Raw genomic sequence first — 16,958 nt, forward strand, 5'->3', positions numbered from 1 at the left:
GAGTGCCATGGTCGGGGGGGCAGCTTTTCAGAGTCTTTTCCTGGGTTCTGGGGGTGGCGTTCAGGTCACCAGGCTCGAGATCCAAGCAGCTCTACTTGTCCATCTGGCCAGTCTGGCTGGCGGTGTTACTTTCGTTTTTCTTAAAAGTTGTTTTTGTTTCTTGAGAAGACAGGATCCCATGGAGCTCAGGCTGGTCCCCAATTCCTTAGGAGTGGGGGACGACCTGAGGGTATAGGCTGCTGTGGCGGCACCCCTCGAGTTCTGGCTGCGAGGCAGGGTTTAAAGGTTGAACCACATCAAGCAGTGACCTCCTTAGCTCGCTTTGTCCTTGCACCACGGTGGGGATTAGCCAGTTTAGTAGGCCAGCAGCAACCAGGCTCATTTCGTAACCCTTTCGGCCCCAGTGCGGTCCCGGCCTGTCAGGGGAATCCGTAGTCCTTCAGGGACACAGCAATGCAAGGCTCCTCCTGTCTGCTGCTTTCATTCCTTCTCTCCTTGGCTATCCCCTTGGGAATAAAAACAGGCAGTTTCTGAGACAGGACAGTTGCCCACACCCGTTTCTCTGAGCCATGATTAAATCTGTGGGTTGGAGACTCACGGGATTGAAATGGCTCAAAGATTGGAGTCGAAGGCCTTTAGAGAAGAGGCAAAGGCATAGGGCAGGATTGGAGAGCTGGCTCGGCCGTTAAGAGCGCTCGTTCCTGCAGAGGATGGGGTTCAGTTCCCAGCATCCACCCGTCAGCTCACAAGGGTGGGTAACTCCAGTCCAAGGTGATCCCGTAACCCCCTTCTGACCCTGGCAGGCCGAGGACCAACAGATTTAGGTAGCGGTGGGTTTACGAGTGCTGCGAGCGTCACAGGACCGTCGTGTGGCCTAGATATGTAGCCCAGGCTGTCCTAGAGCTTGACAGTCCCTGCCTCACCTGGGGAGTTGGGCCTGGCCGTGGGGTCGGGCCCTGTGCGTCTTCCCCAGTGCTCGCTGGTAAGCACACCGACACCACCCCGCATCAGCTGCGATGCACACACTTAGCATCGGTGGCACACTGGACCCTCTGAGCCTGCTTACCCGGCTGTGCAACAAACGCGTCTACATTCTCTCCAAAACACGGCAAAAGGGGAAAGCTACCACGTCAACCACAGCAACTTGGGGACTTTTCCAGTCCGGGGTGGAGAGCGGGGCTGAGGGTGAGCGGGAACGCAGAGCCCGAGCGAACAGGGCAGCTCAGCGTTCCTCCCATTCCGATCCAGCCCGGTGCCTCCTCGGTGCCCCCGTCTCCCCCGGCGAAAAGAGGTCGTGGTCCCTTTAAGGCCCGCCCCTCCCTCCCCCAAAACTTCCCAGTGTCCGCTCCTTCCGATCCGGGACGGCCGGCCAGGCTCGCCGCCGAGCTGGTAGGGGCCGGGGCCGGGGGGTCGGGAAGGGCGGCGGGGCGCCCGGCGGGACGCGCGTGGCCGCGCCGGCGGGGGGCGGGTTTGGGGAGCGGCGGGCGGGGCGCGGCCCCGGGCGCGCGCGGCCCGCGGTGGGCCCTCGGCGTCCGGGGTCCGGCCGAGCGGCGGGCGCCGGGCCCCGGGCGAGGGGCGTCCCCGCGGGCGCGGAGGGGGGCTCTTCCGCTCCCCTCCCCCACCGCCGCCTCTGACGTCGGCGCAGGGCCCCGCCCTCCGCGGGCGCGGCTCTCCCCGCCCGGCCGCCGCGCGCCCCGTGCCGGGGGCCGGCCTCGGGCCCAGCGTCCAGTGGACCGGGCGGAGCTTCGAGGTCCTCAGCGGACGCCCCACAACTTTTTAGATTAGAGAAGCCCTGGGTAGCCCAGGGTAGCCCCGGGTCCTGCCCGCCTTCAGAGGGCTGGGGTTCGAGGCTGGCCGCCCCCGCCCCGGGCTCCAAAGTTTACTTCCCCAAGCAGACGGGCCTCCGCTCCCTGTGCCTTTGCTCGCGTCTCAGACTTGCTTTCCGAGGGGATCCCCGCTTTGGGGGTGCCGTCGGCCGGGCGGGAAGGTCACACTTGGGGCGGCCTTAAAACTTTCCTTTGGGAGTGCTGCGGTGGGGGAGGTGGCGGGGAGACGCGCCCCGTCTGCGCCAGGCCGGCGCCACCCCGCTAAGCTGCGTACCACCGCCCGTTCGACCCCTCAGTGTCCTCCTAACGCCTGTGGACCGGGCCGTGGGCGGGAGCCTCGGCCAGCACCTTCTCAGGCCGCTCCCTGTTGGGCTGGCCGGGACCGGACCGTGGTCAGCACCTCCCCAGGCCGCTCCCTGGAGGGCACTGGCCAGGACGGGACCGTGGTCAGCACCTCCCTGTTGGGCTGTCCGGGACTGGACTGTGGTCAGCAGCTCCAAAGGCCGCTCCCTGTTGGGCTGCCCGGGACGGGACCGTGGTCAGCACCTCCCCAGGTCGCTCCCTGGAGGGCTGCCCGGGACGGGACCGTGGTCAGCACCTCCCCAGGTCGCTCCCTGGAGGGCTGCCCGGGACGGGACCGTGGTCAGCACCTCCCTGTTGGGCTGGCCGGGACCGGAACGTGGTCAGCACCTCCCCAGCTCGCTCCCTGAAGGGCTGCCCGGGACGGGACCGTGGTCAGCACCTCCCCAGGCCGCTCCCTGGAGGGCACTGCCCGGGACCGGACCGTGGTCAGCACCTCCCTGGAGGGCTGCCCGGGACGGGACCGTGGTCAGCACCTCCCCAGGCCGCTCCCTGGAGGGCACTGGCCAGGACTGGACCGTGGTCAGCACCTCCCTGTTGGGCTGCCCGGGACTGGACTGTGGTCAGCAGCTCCCCGGCCGCTCCCTGGAGGGCACTGGCCGGGACTGGACTGTGGTCAGCACCTCCCTGGCCGCTCCCTGGAGGGCACAGGCCCGCGTTTCGGCTCTGGGGCCTCGCAGGACCGTCCCGGGCGGTCTGCGGGGAGCGAGCCCAGGCCACGAAGCACTTCCGGGGAGCCAGGGCGCCGAGCGGCCACGTGCGAGCCGAGTGTAGAGGGGAGACGCCACCTGGCCGGGCGCGGAGTCGGGTGGCGGAGCGTTCGTTTACAGTGAGAAGTGCCCGGATGTGGAGGGTCTTTTTGAGAGAGTCACAGCCCTGCGGCCTCGGGCGGGTGGAGATGGGGGACAGGACCGCCGTCCTGGTCTGCACTTCCGGGGCCGGCGGCCGCCTCCTCAGAGTCACCTCTCCCGAGGCCCCAGCAGTACCGGGGCGCATGCGCTCTCGCTCGCCGCCGCGCGCCCACTGCGCCAATCAGAAGCCACCGGTCGTCCTAGGCCGCTTTGGGAGAGGGTCTTCTTGCCACCGTCCACTGACCAATCGGCTGGTGACGTAGAAGACGGGCACCTGCGGGACCCACTGCGGGGACACGGAAGCGAAGGCCTGTCTCGGGTCCCGACGGAGTGGCGCGGAAGGCGGTGGCTGTGACTGGAAGACGCGAGGCTTTCAGAGTGACGGATTAGCGAAAGAGCCAATGAGAGGGGGATGGAGGCGGGGCTTGGCAGGCCCGCCGGCGTTCGCTGCCTGCAGGAAGGCGGAGCGATCCCGAAAGTCCGGCCTATGAAATCGGAGTTTACTTCGAGGGGGCGGAGCTTGATGGAATGACTGGCAGGAGGCGTCGGCCTATAAGGAGTGCGATAGGCGAGAGGGGCCGGCCTTCCCAGTAGAACGGCGTGAGTTCTGTCCAATAGGCATCGACCGTGAGGAGGCTTCCCCTCCCCCCACGGCAGGGCCAGTGGCTCCCCCTATCGGGTGGGGGCGGCGAGTGACGGGCGTGTCCCTCCCCCAATGAGAGGCGGGGGGAGGCGGGTTCTGCGCCGCCATGTCGCGGAGGCTGCTGCCCCGGGCGGAGAAGCGGCGTCGGCGGCTCGAGCAGAGGCAGCAGCCGGACGAGCAGCTGAGGCGGGCGGGAGCGATGGTGAAGATGGCGGCGGCGGGCGGCGGAGGCGGCGGAGGTCGCTATTACGGCGGCGGCAACGAGGGAGGCCGAGCCCCGAAACGGCTGAAGACGGAGAACGCCGGCGACCAGCACGGAGGCGGCGGCGGCGGCGGCTCCGGGGCGGCGGGCGGCGGCGGCGGGGTGAGGCCGGGCCTTTAGGTTCCCGGAAGGCAGGGTTGGGGGGGCATTTCGTACTTTAAAGCGCTTTAATTTTTTTTTTTGCTGCGGGGGGCGTCTGCGCACGCGCCGCGGCCCTCGCGCGCCCGGCGGGGTGGGGGAGGGGCGGGCGCTGGGCAAACGGCGGGGTTGGCGCGAGGACAGGCGCCTGCGCGTGCGCGCCGGCCGGAGCGGGGCGCGAGGGGGCGGAGCGAGCGAGCGGCGGCCTCTGCGGGCGGCGCACTGCGCAGGCGCCGCCGGGGGGGGGGGGCCGGCACGCGGCCGGGCCGTTTTCTTTTTTTTTCTCTTCCCCCTTAATCGTTTTTTCCCTGTCTCCGCGCGCGCACGCGCGTCTGCCCCCCTGCCTCGCGTGCGGGCGCTGGGTGGGCGGTGACCTGACCCGGCGGGCCGTTCGGCTTTGACCGAGGCCGCGTCGTGTGGAAGTTGCCTTGATACCACAACGCCCAGACCAGAGTATCTAACCCCGCTTCCTGTGTGCGTCATACGCTGGAAGACGGGCTGTGGAGGGCGGATTGAGCGGTTTGGGGATTGAGCCAGGCGTCAACGTCATCTCAGTCGGCCTAGGGTCCGGGAGAGGGGCGTTCCCTCCCTGCGGCCCTGCACGGAAGCTTTCGGCGTGGGCTCTTCCTAAAGGCCGCAGTGGTGGTTCCTGGGTTGGGGTACGGTCTGCACCCATTTCCAAAGTGTTAGTAAAGTCCTCCCGGCCAGGGAGGCAGAAGCAGGGAGATCTCTTGAGAGTTTGAGGTCACTGGTTTTTGCAAAGTGAGTTCCGGGCCAGACAGTGAGATTTCATCAAAAAGAAAAAAAATAAAACAACCAAACAGTGCCCTCTTGTTCCCGTGCTGCGTGCCCTGTTAGGATGGTAGATTTCCAAGTGTTTGGAAGTTGTCTTACTCGGGTCTGGTAAGTTAACCATCGAGCCAGAGGGCTGGAGCCAGACTCCCAAAAGTTGTTCTCTGAACATCTCGTGGGCTGAGTGGCGTGTCTTGCCCCCAGCCCCAGTAAATTAAGATGAAAGATCTCACATGAGTTGTTCCCCTGAGGTGGGGAGAGTTTTCTGGACTTGTTTACAGGGCAGTAGAGACACTGGGTAAGGTAAATCGAGTTGAGTGGCCAGCAGGGCTTGGATTAGAACTGAGGGCTGTGGAAGACAAACCTGGGCTGGAAACCACCAGGAAGGGCGTGCTTTGTGTGCCTGCCTCCTGAAAATAGGACTCACTAATGTTCATAGGCTTCTGCCCAGTGATCTTAAGACAGGAGCCTGCTCCCAAGACCCCAGGAGAGAGAAAGGGCAAAGTTTCCTCCAGAGCCCTGGAACCTTCTGTGTATATGGAAAGATTCATCCTCTGAGGAGGAGGAGCTATAGTAGATCAGCAGCTCAGTGTGGAAGATAAGATGTTGGCCTGGACAGTATAGGACAGGAAGGGCGTGTTGTCCTGCTAGCTATGTGTCCTGAAACACTTGGTCTTCTGCCCTGACTGGACTCGGGGGATTTGCGTTAACAGTCATTAAATGGCCACAGCTTGCCTAACCAGAGCAAGCTAGGAAGCTGGGGCACCTGCAGACTGTTCTTCAGCCTAGCAGGCAGCTGTTGGAGCTCTTCCTGTGGGCGTGGTCCATTGAGGCTACTCTTCTTGTTGAACTTTGGTTTGAGAGAGCCGGATTCCAGGAAGGTGAAATGTGACACTGGTTCTCTCTACATTCATTCGGCCTTTCTTAGAAGCTAAGTTACTGCAAGGCCAGTGGGCAGATGGCCACCCACTCAAAGCTTTTGGTGATTGGATGGCTTTAGACTAGGGGTTTTCTCACTGTGTGACTTTCCTTTTTTTTAGGAGAACTACGATGACCCCCACAAAACCCCTGCCTCCCCAGTTGTCCACATCAGGGGCCTGATTGACGGTGTGGTGGAAGCTGACCTTGTGGAGGCTCTGCAAGAATTTGGACCCATCAGGTACTTGCGGCCAGGGCTTCTTAGCACCCCATGCGTCCCTGGGGTCTGTGGCTCCTCCTTCAAAGGAGTTGACTCTTCCACCCCAGAGGTCTTTTATTCTGGTTTTTGGCTGTTTGACCAGGCCAGGTATCGTGCACAGCTTGAATGAAACTGCTGTAGATTCCTTCTCCCGCGTAGTTAGCAGGCAGTGATCGCTTAGCACTGTGATTGTTAGCATGACAGCCTCTTCTGAAACAAAGGTCAGAGTTCAGAAGAGCAGGAGTCAGCTCGCCGAGTTGGCTTGTTCCCATCCTCCAAGATGACTGAAACTTGTCTTCTCTCTGCAGTTATGTGGTGGTGATGCCGAAGAAGAGACAGGCACTGGTAGAGTTTGAAGATGTGCTGGGGGCTTGTAATGCAGTAAACTACGCAGCAGACAACCAGATCTACATTGCTGGTCACCCTGCTTTTGTCAATTACTCTACCAGCCAGAAGATCTCTCGCCCCGGGGACTCTGATGACTCCCGGAGCGTCAACAGCGTGCTTCTGTTCACCATCCTGAACCCCATCTACTCCATAACCACGGTATGTGCCGGGGAGTCCCTGCAGGCTGCTGAGGCCCCCCCCGCCCCGCTCCTGCAGGCTGCTGAGGCCCCCCCCTGCCCCGCTCCTGCAGGCTGCTGAGGCCCCCCCCCTGCCCCGCTCCTGCAGGCTGCTGAGGCCCCCCCCCCCGCCCCACTCCTGCAGGCTGCTGAGGCCCCCCCCCTGCCCTGCTCCTGCAGGCTGCTGAGGCCCCCCCCCTGCCCCGCTCCCCCGAGCACGGTGTGCCAGGCCTCATCTTGCTGCTGTTGCCCTCCCCCCGCCCCGCCCCCCGAGCACGGTGTGCCAGGCCTCATCTTGCTGCTGTCGCCTGTGCAGGATGTCCTCTACACCATCTGCAACCCCTGTGGGCCTGTCCAGCGGATCGTCATTTTTCGGAAGAACGGAGTCCAGGCCATGGTGGAATATCCTTTTCTGAGAAGCTGCTGGTCTTTGGTCTGGGGCGCGGCGCGGGGGGGTTCAGTTTGGTCTCGGCATGGAGGAGAGTAAATGCCGCATGTCTTCACGGAGGCAGCTGTGTGGCAGTCTGAGCAAGGAGCATTGCAGACTGTAAAAGAACAGGCCGCAAAGCTTAACTGGCGAGTGGCCTGGGCGTGTCTAAAGGGGGGTGCTGCTTTGTTGTGCGGTGTGTGCCCTCTTGGTGAGAATGGAACTCAGTGCTTCCGGTGTGCTGCACAAAGGGGGCCACTCAGCTGTGTCTGCAGCCCGCTTGCTTCTTTGGGGTGTTTGGCTCCATTCTGGGGAGTTTAGAGAAGGAGGAGAGAAACCAGAAGACCCAAGAACAACAGAATGACTTGAAGGGGGGGAAGGTTTTGATAATCCCTTGCCAGGGCCTCCTTGGCCAGGGTGCATTGAGAAGCCACCTGGAAAGGCAGGTGGGGATTTCAGAGATGAGGTGGGGCAGCTTGAGATAAGGGTGCAGGGCCGAGAATCCTGGCTAATGACTGCCTCCTGAGGACAGCCCTTGGTGTGTCTGTGTGGCTTGCCTTTTGTCTGGGGTTCGTGGTGATGCCCCCAAACTTGGGATGCTGTGTGGCCTTTGCTTTATTGGGCAGTGTAGTATGACGCCTTTCCAGAGCTCCTCAGTGGTTGCTTCCTTAAGTCGCCTTACGTTTGATTCTGTGCAAAGTGCCCAGCGGGCCAAGGCCTCTCTTAATGGGGCTGATATCTATTCTGGCTGTTGCACTCTGAAGATTGAGTACGCAAAGGTAGGTCTGGGAAGTGACCGGCCATGTTGGCTGCCTGGTGAGATGAGGCATGGCCAGTCTCAGACTCTGTCTTGTCCTTGCAGCCCACACGTTTAAATGTATTCAAGAATGACCAAGATACTTGGGACTACACGAACCCCAACCTCAGTGGACAAGGTAATCCTGATGGCAACTTTGTTCTAAATACACCCGCCTGCCTCTTCACTAGAGTACTTGACAGACCCGGGCTCAGGGTTATGTAATGCCATTGGGCTCCCAGTGGACATGGGAGGGTCTTGGGTCAGTTCTTGGGAGGGGTAGATTTAAGGCTGAGTCTTGGGCAGGATGGGAGCAGGGCACCGCTGAGGAGAGGCATGGCAAGGGGGCAAGAAATGGGTACAGCTCAATGATTTTGCTGCCTTCATTCTAAAGCCTGGTTAAGATTGCTGGACTCTCCATCCCCTGGAGGATGAGAAAAGCTCCCTTTCACTCTCCACTGGGAAAGAGGCTCTAAGGGTTGGGGTGTCCGCTGGAGGGGTGAGGTCTGCTGAGGTTTTGACACAGAGCCTCCAAGCAAATAGACCTTGTAGAGGTCAGACACTTGGGCTAAGCTCAGGCAGACATTACTGGTCTCCTTTGTAGAAAGGCTCCGCGTCTTCAGGGCACACGTGTACAACCCCTTTGTGGTGTTGTCAAGAATGGTCTGCCTTGGTGAGCGGGAGAGGTGAAGAATTCCCTTTGGAAAACCGCGTCACCCCCTCTGAAAATCAGCAAGATGGGCCATTGTTGGTCTGATACGGCGGACTAGTCCTTGGGCTGTGGGAGGAGGCTGGTGGCTGACATTGCAGAGGCTCTGGGAGGCCAGAGACTCACTCTGCAGTGTAGGGGGCCGGTCTTGCTTGCTTTGCAGCTGAGAACCAGTGGGAAGGGTGGGCTAGACTCTCCCAAGGAACCTCAGAATTGGTTCTCTGGGCCTGGCTGCTCCCTCCAAAGGTCAGAGGCAAATTATGACCAAGTGAATGTACCAGAGCGGGCAATGGCATTACATGACTGCTGACAGAAACATGGCAACCAACCATTTCTTCTCCAAGGAACACAAATAGAAGATGTGCAGACCGGCAGGGGCTAGTAGCAGGGGCTGGCTGTGCTTTGGTCTGGATGCCTCTCAGCTTGGCTGATGAGGCAACCCGGAGCGAGGGCGGTGCTTGGCCACCCCCTCGGGAACCACACTTCAGCGGCTCTGCCTCTGCACATTGCTCACCAACACACAGGGCACAAATCCACTAGTTCTTCATGGAGAACAGAACATGCAGCCTCCACCACGTCCCCAGAAACAGCCGCAGATTGAGCTCACTACATCAAGAACACCACACCGCGCTCCAAGGAACAGCTACAAGCACAGAGACAGAGGCAGACAGAGACAAAGAAAGAGACGCAACATGGCAGCAGACACTGCTTTTTATTAAACATTAAAAAAGGCAAAATGCAAGCAAACTTGAACCCAAGAATGTACACAGAAGTAGGAAACACAGAACAGACTCGCCCAGCCAGCCAGCGCTGCTCCTTTCGGAGAACGATTCGATTCGTAGACTGAAGTAGATTCCATGGGCCTCCAAGACAATAGGATCCTCTCCAGTCCTCGCCATGTGGGTTTTGTTTTTAGGTCCTTTGGTTTGGGGAGGGCCTTCTTTTTTCTTTCGTGTTTTGATTTTTTTTCCTGCAGTCACCGGCTGCCAACACAGTCTGCACCAACTGGAGATCAGAAATAAAAAAAAACTAAACCACAACAACAAAAACAGAAAACCAAAACAGACCTAAAATCAAATCAGCTCAGAGGCACACAGTTACCTGCTGTTGGGTAGCTGGGCGTGCTCCCAAGGCCACAGCGCGGGCATAGTGGGGCCACTGGCACACTTCATACCAGGAGACACGCACATGGAGCGCCACACAGCAGAAGCACCGCACTGCAGCACACAGTGAGGAGGTGACAACACGGAGGGACACTACCCACTCCACACACCTTTACTGCCACTTTCTGCTCTCTGCCGAGGACAGCACATCTGTGAGCCAATTTTGACCTAATCACAACACTGACTTGTAAAGCGGTTCTTTAAAGAAAATGTAGCGGATGTATGCCGTGACTTGTATTTATGACTGTAAAACCATGTGTGCAGGGTCGCAGTGTATGTTTGATGGGACGCCATCTTTCAGAACTGTGCTAACTCACTGTTGAAGCGTCCAATGGTAAGAGAAAATACAGATTTGTTTTTTTGTGACAAATGGACATTGTACTCTGTACTTCTGCTGTAAGTAGCCCTTTTCCATCTTGTAATGACTGTTGAAAAACAAGCCCAGGCTGGGTGGCAAGAAAGGGCAGTGGTTTCAAGGTCTGGGTCTCGGTGCCATCTGGACCTGGGCTTCTGGCTCGGCCATGGATTTGCTCAGTGAAAGAATGTCTGCTCTACTTTCCCATCTGTAAGGTGGGCTGAGACATGAGTACCTACCTCATAGGGCTGTTGTGAGGAACTAAAGCTGTGACGTCTGTAAAGTGCTTATCAGTGTCTGCACTCAAGCGCTGAACTCACGGTTAAGAGCTGCAGCGGGGCCGGGGCCGGGGGGAGGGGGGTCTCTGCGCCATTGTTGGGTCTGAGATTGTTGATGCCGTGTACCTACCTGATTGCTCTTTCAAACTGATTGTGTTCTTGCCCTGCTTGTCAGCTCCTACAGCCCCTCGGGCTGGGTGGGATGTGGAGGGTGGCCCTGCCCAGGGTCGGTGAAGGGGCCTGGAGCGCGGCCTTGAGCTTGCGGAACACAGAGGCCTTGTGGGCTGTCGGCTTCACTTCCGTCCGTCGGCTTACTTAGTTTGGCTGCTGCCCTGAAGCTTTCTCCCTTCATTGGGAATTACTCTGTAAATGCTCTCCCCCACCTCACGTTATACACCCACGCTGTATTGCTCTGGATGGCCTGGAGCCTCCCACCTGTTCCCTACTACAAACCAGGCCAGGGAAGAGCAAGTCACCCCAAGAGCTAGCCTCATTCCTAGAGCGAGGAAAGCAGCTCACCTGTGCGGCCAGGGGAGGGAGAGCGTGTCCCGCTTGGAGACCTGGGCTTCATGCCCCCCACACCATCAGAGGAAGGAGACCCCAGCAGCCCTTCTAAGGAGAGGGTCTGTGGCCATGCCCAAGAGCTCAGTGGCCTTCCTAGTGGCCTCTGTAGTCAAGAGTGGGGGATTCTTTCTTGAGTTCTATTCCTGACTCTGTTTTCAATCTACAGGTGACCCTGGCAGTAACCCCAACAAACGCCAGCGGCAGCCCCCTCTCCTGGGAGACCATCCCGCAGAATATGGTGAGGGCAGGGGGTTCCCCTCCGTGGACTCCCGTGGCTCATGTGCCCCTGCCCGTCGTCCGCCGCGAAAATTCTCACCCGTCCTCCCTCTCTTTCCTTCCCACCCCCCAGGAGGGCCCCATGGTGGGTACCACAGCCATTACCATGATGAGGGCTACGGGCCCCCCCCACCTCACTACGAAGGGAGAAGGATGGGCCCACCTGTGGGGGGTCACCGCCGGGGCCCAAGTCGCTATGGCCCCCAGTATGGTCATCCCCCACCCCCTCCCCCACCACCCGACTATGGCCCCCACGCTGACAGCCCTGTGCTCATGGTCTATGGCTTGGATCAATCTAAGATGAACTGTGATCGAGTCTTCAATGTCTTCTGCTTATATGGCAATGTGGAGAAGGTGAGCTGCTTTCTTTCCTTGAAGAGCTGAAGGAGGTTCCGTGCCTCGGAGGGGAGGGGCCTGTGAGGCGAATCCTGGTAGTTTGCTTCTTCACAAGCTCCCTTCCCGTTTGAGTACCCAGGTTGTGCCTCATCTTAAAGTGTTGAGACTTAGTGAGTTTTGAACCCTAAGAATTCAGATAGTAGTAAAGATTATGGAGAAATTGCCGCACAGGTCCTTTCTGCGTTCTCGGCTGGGACTTGACTGTGCCTGGCTGGTTTCTTTCTTATATCAAGTATGGCTTTAGACTTGGTCTGAGTGTGTGGGCCTGGGTTTGGTCCATATAATGGGAGTGATAGCCTGGTGTGGCCATGCACATCTGGGCCATTAGACCTCAGCAGGCTCCACGCACCGAGACAGACTCTGTAGCTGGTTGTGAGGTTTTGTTTCTACTGTTTAAGTGGAAAGGATGGACAGATTAAATACTCAGCATGGAAGTGTGGCTTGACTGGATGGCCCCCCTTCAGAGCCTCTGCCAGAGTGCTCTGAAGTAGTCTGTGAAGGCGGTTTAGGGCTCAGGTAGGGCACAGAGGGGGCCCACGGTTCCATCCACAGCACTTCTCTTTTGATACTGTGACTGGTTATGTGGCCTGTGATAGTGAGAGCAAATGCAAATGGCTGCCTTCTTCGGAGTTGGTTCCTGCTTGTCCTGGATTGAGCTCAGGCACAGGCCAGGCCTTCTTTGGGGCCGCTTCTGATCCCTGTTTGTACATGAGGAAGTGGAAGCCTAGAACCTGAGTAGGAGTTGGCTTGTAGCTGTGGGGGAGAGAGGACCCTGGTAGCTGGACAGTGGTGCTAAAGTATGTCTTTCCTCCCTCAGGTGAAATTTATGAAGAGCAAGCCGGGGGCCGCCATGGTGGAGATGGCTGACGGCTATGCTGTGGACAGAGCCATTACTCACCTCAACAACAACTTCATGTTTGGGCAGAAGATGAACGTCTGGTAGGTGCTGTCATTCCAGGCAGGGGCAGGTGGGAGGGAGGACACGGGCAGCGGTGTGGTCCAAGTTCTGACTGAGATTGAGGTGCTTGCACAGGCAGGGAGGGGGTGTGGGAGGAGCCATGTTTCTCTGCTTCCTCGTGCAGCCCTGGAAGAAAGGGGACTTAGCCTCACCTCAGCTGTGCAGCAGTGTGTGCTAAAGCCTATCAGATAGGCCCCAGAGCACAATTCAGCATGTAACAGAGACTCCTTCCCCCGCAGTGTCTCCAAGCAACCAGCCATCATGCCCGGCCAGTCATACGGGCTAGAGGACGGGTCCTGCAGTTACAAAGACTTCAGCGAGTCAAGGAACAATCGCTTCTCCACCCCGGAGCAGGCAGCTAAGAACCGCATCCAGCACCCGAGCAACGTCCTGCACTTCTTCAATGCGCCCCTGGAGGTGACCGAGGAGAACTTTTTTGAGGTGGGTGTCGTGGAACTGGCTGGCATGATGGTATCTTGAGTTTGGCTTATTCTGTTCTGTAATCAAAAGGACCACCATAACAGTGGTCCCTGGGTTTGGGGACACAACGAAAAATCGAAACGGACAGGTTGCTCTGCTCATAGCTGTCCCGGTGCAGGACTCTCTGTGCACTGTGCTCTTCTGCATCTTGGCCAAGCAGTCATGACTGCCCATCTGCCTGGTCCAGGCCTCGGGGCTTAGATGACCCACAAGGTGAGGCTTTGGGGCCTGGGCAGAGGTCAAGAAGGGTCAGCGGGTGTTGCCTGCAGTTCAGCGACACCCAGCTGATGTCAGTCCCACCCCTGGGGCTGCCAGGGTAGGAGGCTGAGAAGGAGTTTCCCTCTGAGCACGAGGTTCTGACTTGAGTCACGAGGTGTTAGGGTGCCTTGTGGTGCGCTCCGAGTTGTCGGCTCTGCTGGGAGTCCACATGCACCCTTGGTTTCTAAATTCTTCGTCCTGTTTCCGCTCCAGATCTGCGATGAGCTGGGAGTGAAGCGGCCAACTTCTGTGAAAGTATTTTCAGGCAAAAGTGAGTCACTGCACCCTCTCTTCCCTGTCCTCTGCCAACGTGGGTGGTTGCTGGGAGGAGCCTCAGCGCCTGCTGGCTTGGCCTAAGCCCTGTGCTCTTTCTTTTTCATTCAGGCGAGCGCAGCTCCTCTGGGCTGCTGGAGTGGGACTCCAAGAGTGATGCCCTGGAGACCTTGGGCTTCCTGAACCATTACCAGATGAAAAACCCAAGTGAGTATCTGTGTGTCCTGCAGAATCCCCCTAGTGGCCCGCTGGGTTGTCTGGCTGCACGCCAGAGCCATCCTTCTGCCCTCAAGATAGGGCTCTAGAGACTGCCTTTGTCGCAGACACGGGCAGATGGGGCTCGGTCACCAGGAGAGCAGTCTGGTGACATTCTCCTGGGAGGCCGTGCAGGCTGCCTGGTTCCACCCACCTGACAGCTTGGGAGGTGCTCAGCCTGGGTAGTGAGGAGCCTAGGGCCCTGTAGTTGAGCGGAGAAGAGGGGGCGTGGGTTGGGGTGACTGGTCAGGGCTGCATGGGTCCCAGCCTGACGTCTGTCCTCTTGTTTGCAGATGGCCCGTATCCGTACACCCTGAAGCTGTGCTTCTCCACCGCACAGCACGCCTCCTAATTAGATGCTGGGAAGGAAGAGTCCACCGGAGCAGGAAGATGTTTCTTTCCTTTACGCTGTTGGTTTCTTTGGTTTTGTTTCGATTTATTTTTGCAGTTCTTGTTTCCTTTAAATGCTAGGTCAGTAGAAGCTTAACCACAACGGAAATGCTGGAACTCTGGAGGGGGGGAGGGGAACTGTTATCTCCCAAGATTAACCTTCACTTTTTAAGATAACTGTATGTGTGATTTTTTTTTTTTTTCCTGTTCATATATTTGTGCTGCCCATGTATCTTGGCACATTTCAATAAAATTGTTTGGAAAATAAAACTATTTGCTGGGGTTCCAGGGGTGGAGGGTGTCTGATTTCCTCTCTCCCACTCAGCATTCTGGAGAGTGGGCCCCAGCCTTGACAGGGCCAGGGTGGGCAATAAACGGGAATTTGAGTCCTGTGGCATTCTTGAAGGGCACTGCCCAAGCCAGGTTCGTGTTAGTTCTAGGAGAAACCTAGTTTTTCAGGTAGGCCTGACCTTGTAATCGTCGTGAATGCACAAGCACTTACATGTATGTGGGTGAAGTCAAACTGAGTGGAGCCTGACCCTCAGGAGCTCTGAACCACTGAGTTCCGGGACAGCCTGCCTCCCCCAGTGCTGGGGTTACAGGTCCCCAGTTTGAGAAACCCTGTAATGAGTGGCTCCAGCTAAAACCACTGGCTGCTCTTGCAAAGGTCCTGAATTCATTCCCAGCACCCACGTGGTGGCTCACAACCGTCTGTAGTGATATCAGGTGCCTTCTTCCAGTGTGCATGCAGAACACTACAGATGTTGACAAAACGAAAGTCAGATTGGAGCACATGGTGCTGCCCTGTAGTCTCCAGGGGTTCCTGGTGTCTGGACAAGGACTGCAGGACTCAATGGGCTTAGTCCACACGTAAGCACCTGTGTTTTTGCGAGCAGAGCAAGCAAAAATGTAGCCGGGTGTGGTCATGCGTACCTTTAAATCCCAGCGCTTGAGAGGCAGAGGCAGGCACATCTGAATTCCAGGCCAGTCTGGTCTGCAGAGCAAGTTCCTGGACTGTTACCAGGGAAAACAACAAAACTGGTTTTCTTTTTCTCCACTATGAGGAAGTGTTTTACATTTTGGTGTGTGTCTATTCAGACACCTGATGAGGGTAGATCAGAGTCATTGGGCTTGGCCTGCTGAAGCCACCTTGTGGTGGGTTGTGTATTAAAACTAGAAAGTTCGGAACAGGATTCTGTATGACTAGTGATGGCTGCCTTGGCCTGTGCAGGTATTGTCCTGGCTTACTTAACCGAGTCCTGAAAGTTCCAGAGCTTTCTTGCTAACTTACCTGACACCCTGAGGCGAAGTTACAGTGAATTGATGGATGCAAACTGGTGGAGAGCCCTGGGATTTAGATCTTCAGAGGGGGCCTCAGCAGAAGCAAGGCCTAGGAGGAGCGTGGGTCAAAGACTGGCGCCCTGGAGGGAGGGGGTGATGGCAAGATGCCCTCGAGAACCTGATGTGGGCTTTCCAGCCCAGGAGTGTAGTAGCAGCTGGATCGAGTCCCGTGTCACCACGTGGGAAATGCTAAATGTGCCTGGGTTTGCTGAAAAGCAAGCAAGGTGATTCAAAGTTTTACCATCTACTGTTGTAGTCTATTTTTTGTTGGCACCTTGACCTATAGATACATGCACACTGCATGTATATCATCTACGAGGGGCCGCAGATCCTGACACCGGCACGCGCTTGGGCAAGCTAAGAGGCCACAGTTAGTTAGCCATTTATCCCAGGGCTCCTGTTGGGCCTAACGGTCCAGGCTTTCTGTTGATAAGGGGCAACGGTCTCTCCAGAAGTGCTTGGTAGCTGAAATGAGGGTGCTGCATACCAGCAAATAGAGGATAAAACATTCCTGATAGTTGCTACATCTGTCTCTTGAGTGTGTGTGTGTGTGTGTGTGTGTGGTGGTGGGGGGGACAAGAAACAAAACAGCAAAAAACCCTGCCTCTGTCAGCTCTGGTAGCAGACGTAGCCAAAGGAAACATCTCTTACTGTCCCACTGGCCCAGAGACATATGCTCACCCTCTTGGTAGGCATTCCCTAAGGAACACACTTACACTGTGTTTTATGCTCTTGGAAAAGTCTTTCTAACTTTGTGTGTGTGTGTGTGTGTGTGTTTTAAGAATATAGCTTTTTTGCTGGGCGTGGTGGCCCACACCTTTAATCCCAGCACTCAGGAGGCAGAGGCAGGCTTCTGTAAATTCGAGGCCAGCCTGGTCTACAGCCAGGGCTACACAGAGACACCCTGCCTATTATATTTTGATATATATGTATTTTGAAACAGGGTCTCTTTACAGGCTGTCTTGGAACTTGCTATGTAGATGAGGCTGGACTTGAACTCACAGACATTCACCACCTGCCTCTGCCTCTGCCTCTGCCTCTGCCTCTTGAGAACGAGGGTTAAAGGCATAAGCCACCATAAGCGTCTTTGGGTTCTTTCTAAAGTTTATGTTGTGGGGTACGTTGGTGCAAGCCACCCTTCTCGGGAGGCATCACAGAGGGTCCCTTCAAGTTCCAGGCCCGCCCCGCCTTAGTTAAGGAGAAGAGGTGGGGATCCTTTCCGCGTGAGCTTGCCTATGCTGCCGAGGTCCCTTCGCGCGCAAAACAAAGGAGGCGGGCGGCAGAGCCATTTAATCCTGCCTGCTTCAAGCTGCCAGGGAGCCCCAACCACTAACTTCCCCTGCTCCAGAAGCCAGTTTCCTCCTCCTGGCGGTGAGGGAATAAAAAACGCCTGCATTCCGGCCTGTCTGTATCCTAGCAACTTTTTT

At 57.6% G+C, this 16,958-nt stretch overlaps 1 protein-coding gene across 3 annotated transcripts; it reads left to right on the plus strand.

The window, feature by feature from the left end:
• The first annotated feature begins 1,258 nt into the window (after positions 1-1,258).
• Positions 1,259-14,460, plus strand: Hnrnpl (heterogeneous nuclear ribonucleoprotein L). Of its 3 annotated transcripts, XM_021643975.2 has the most exons (13): positions 3,770-4,044; positions 5,913-6,031; positions 6,358-6,595; positions 6,929-7,014; positions 7,722-7,818; positions 7,902-7,974; positions 11,071-11,142; positions 11,254-11,534; positions 12,394-12,515; positions 12,774-12,975; positions 13,486-13,543; positions 13,657-13,752; positions 14,094-14,460. In XM_021643975.2, exons 1-13 carry the CDS (start codon positions 3,787-3,789, stop codon positions 14,150-14,152), a joined length of 1,761 nt encoding a protein of 586 aa, XP_021499650.1. In that variant the 5' UTR covers positions 3,770-3,786; the 3' UTR covers positions 14,153-14,460. The 3 variants fall into 3 exon arrangements, with proteins under 3 accessions (XP_060222555.1, XP_021499648.1, XP_021499650.1); XM_060366572.1 differs by lacking the exon at positions 3,770-4,044 and adding an exon at positions 1,259-1,389 and having other exon boundaries at positions 11,071-11,534; XM_021643973.2 differs by having other exon boundaries at positions 3,767-4,044; positions 11,071-11,534.
• Positions 14,461-16,958: the final 2,498 nt, after the last annotated feature.

Source organism: Meriones unguiculatus, chromosome 14 (assembly GCF_030254825.1).
Source record: "Meriones unguiculatus strain TT.TT164.6M chromosome 14, Bangor_MerUng_6.1, whole genome shotgun sequence".
Lineage (NCBI taxonomy): Eukaryota > Metazoa > Chordata > Mammalia > Rodentia > Muridae > Meriones > Meriones unguiculatus.

What these genes read in the sequence shown, in the direction of transcription:
- Hnrnpl (XM_021643973.2), top strand. Translation starts at nt 3,787, where the DNA reads ATGTCGCGGAGGCTGCTGCCCCGGGCGGAGAAGCGGCGTCGGCGGCTC. An exon ending in CCATCTACTCCATAACCACG is followed by an intron (nt 6,596 to 6,928) that starts GTATGTGCCGGG and finishes TCGCCTGTGCAG; the next exon opens with GATGTCCTCTACACCATCTG. An exon ending in CCCCAACCTCAGTGGACAAG is followed by an intron (nt 7,975 to 11,070) that starts GTAATCCTGATG and finishes TTCAATCTACAG; the next exon opens with GTGACCCTGGCAGTAACCCC.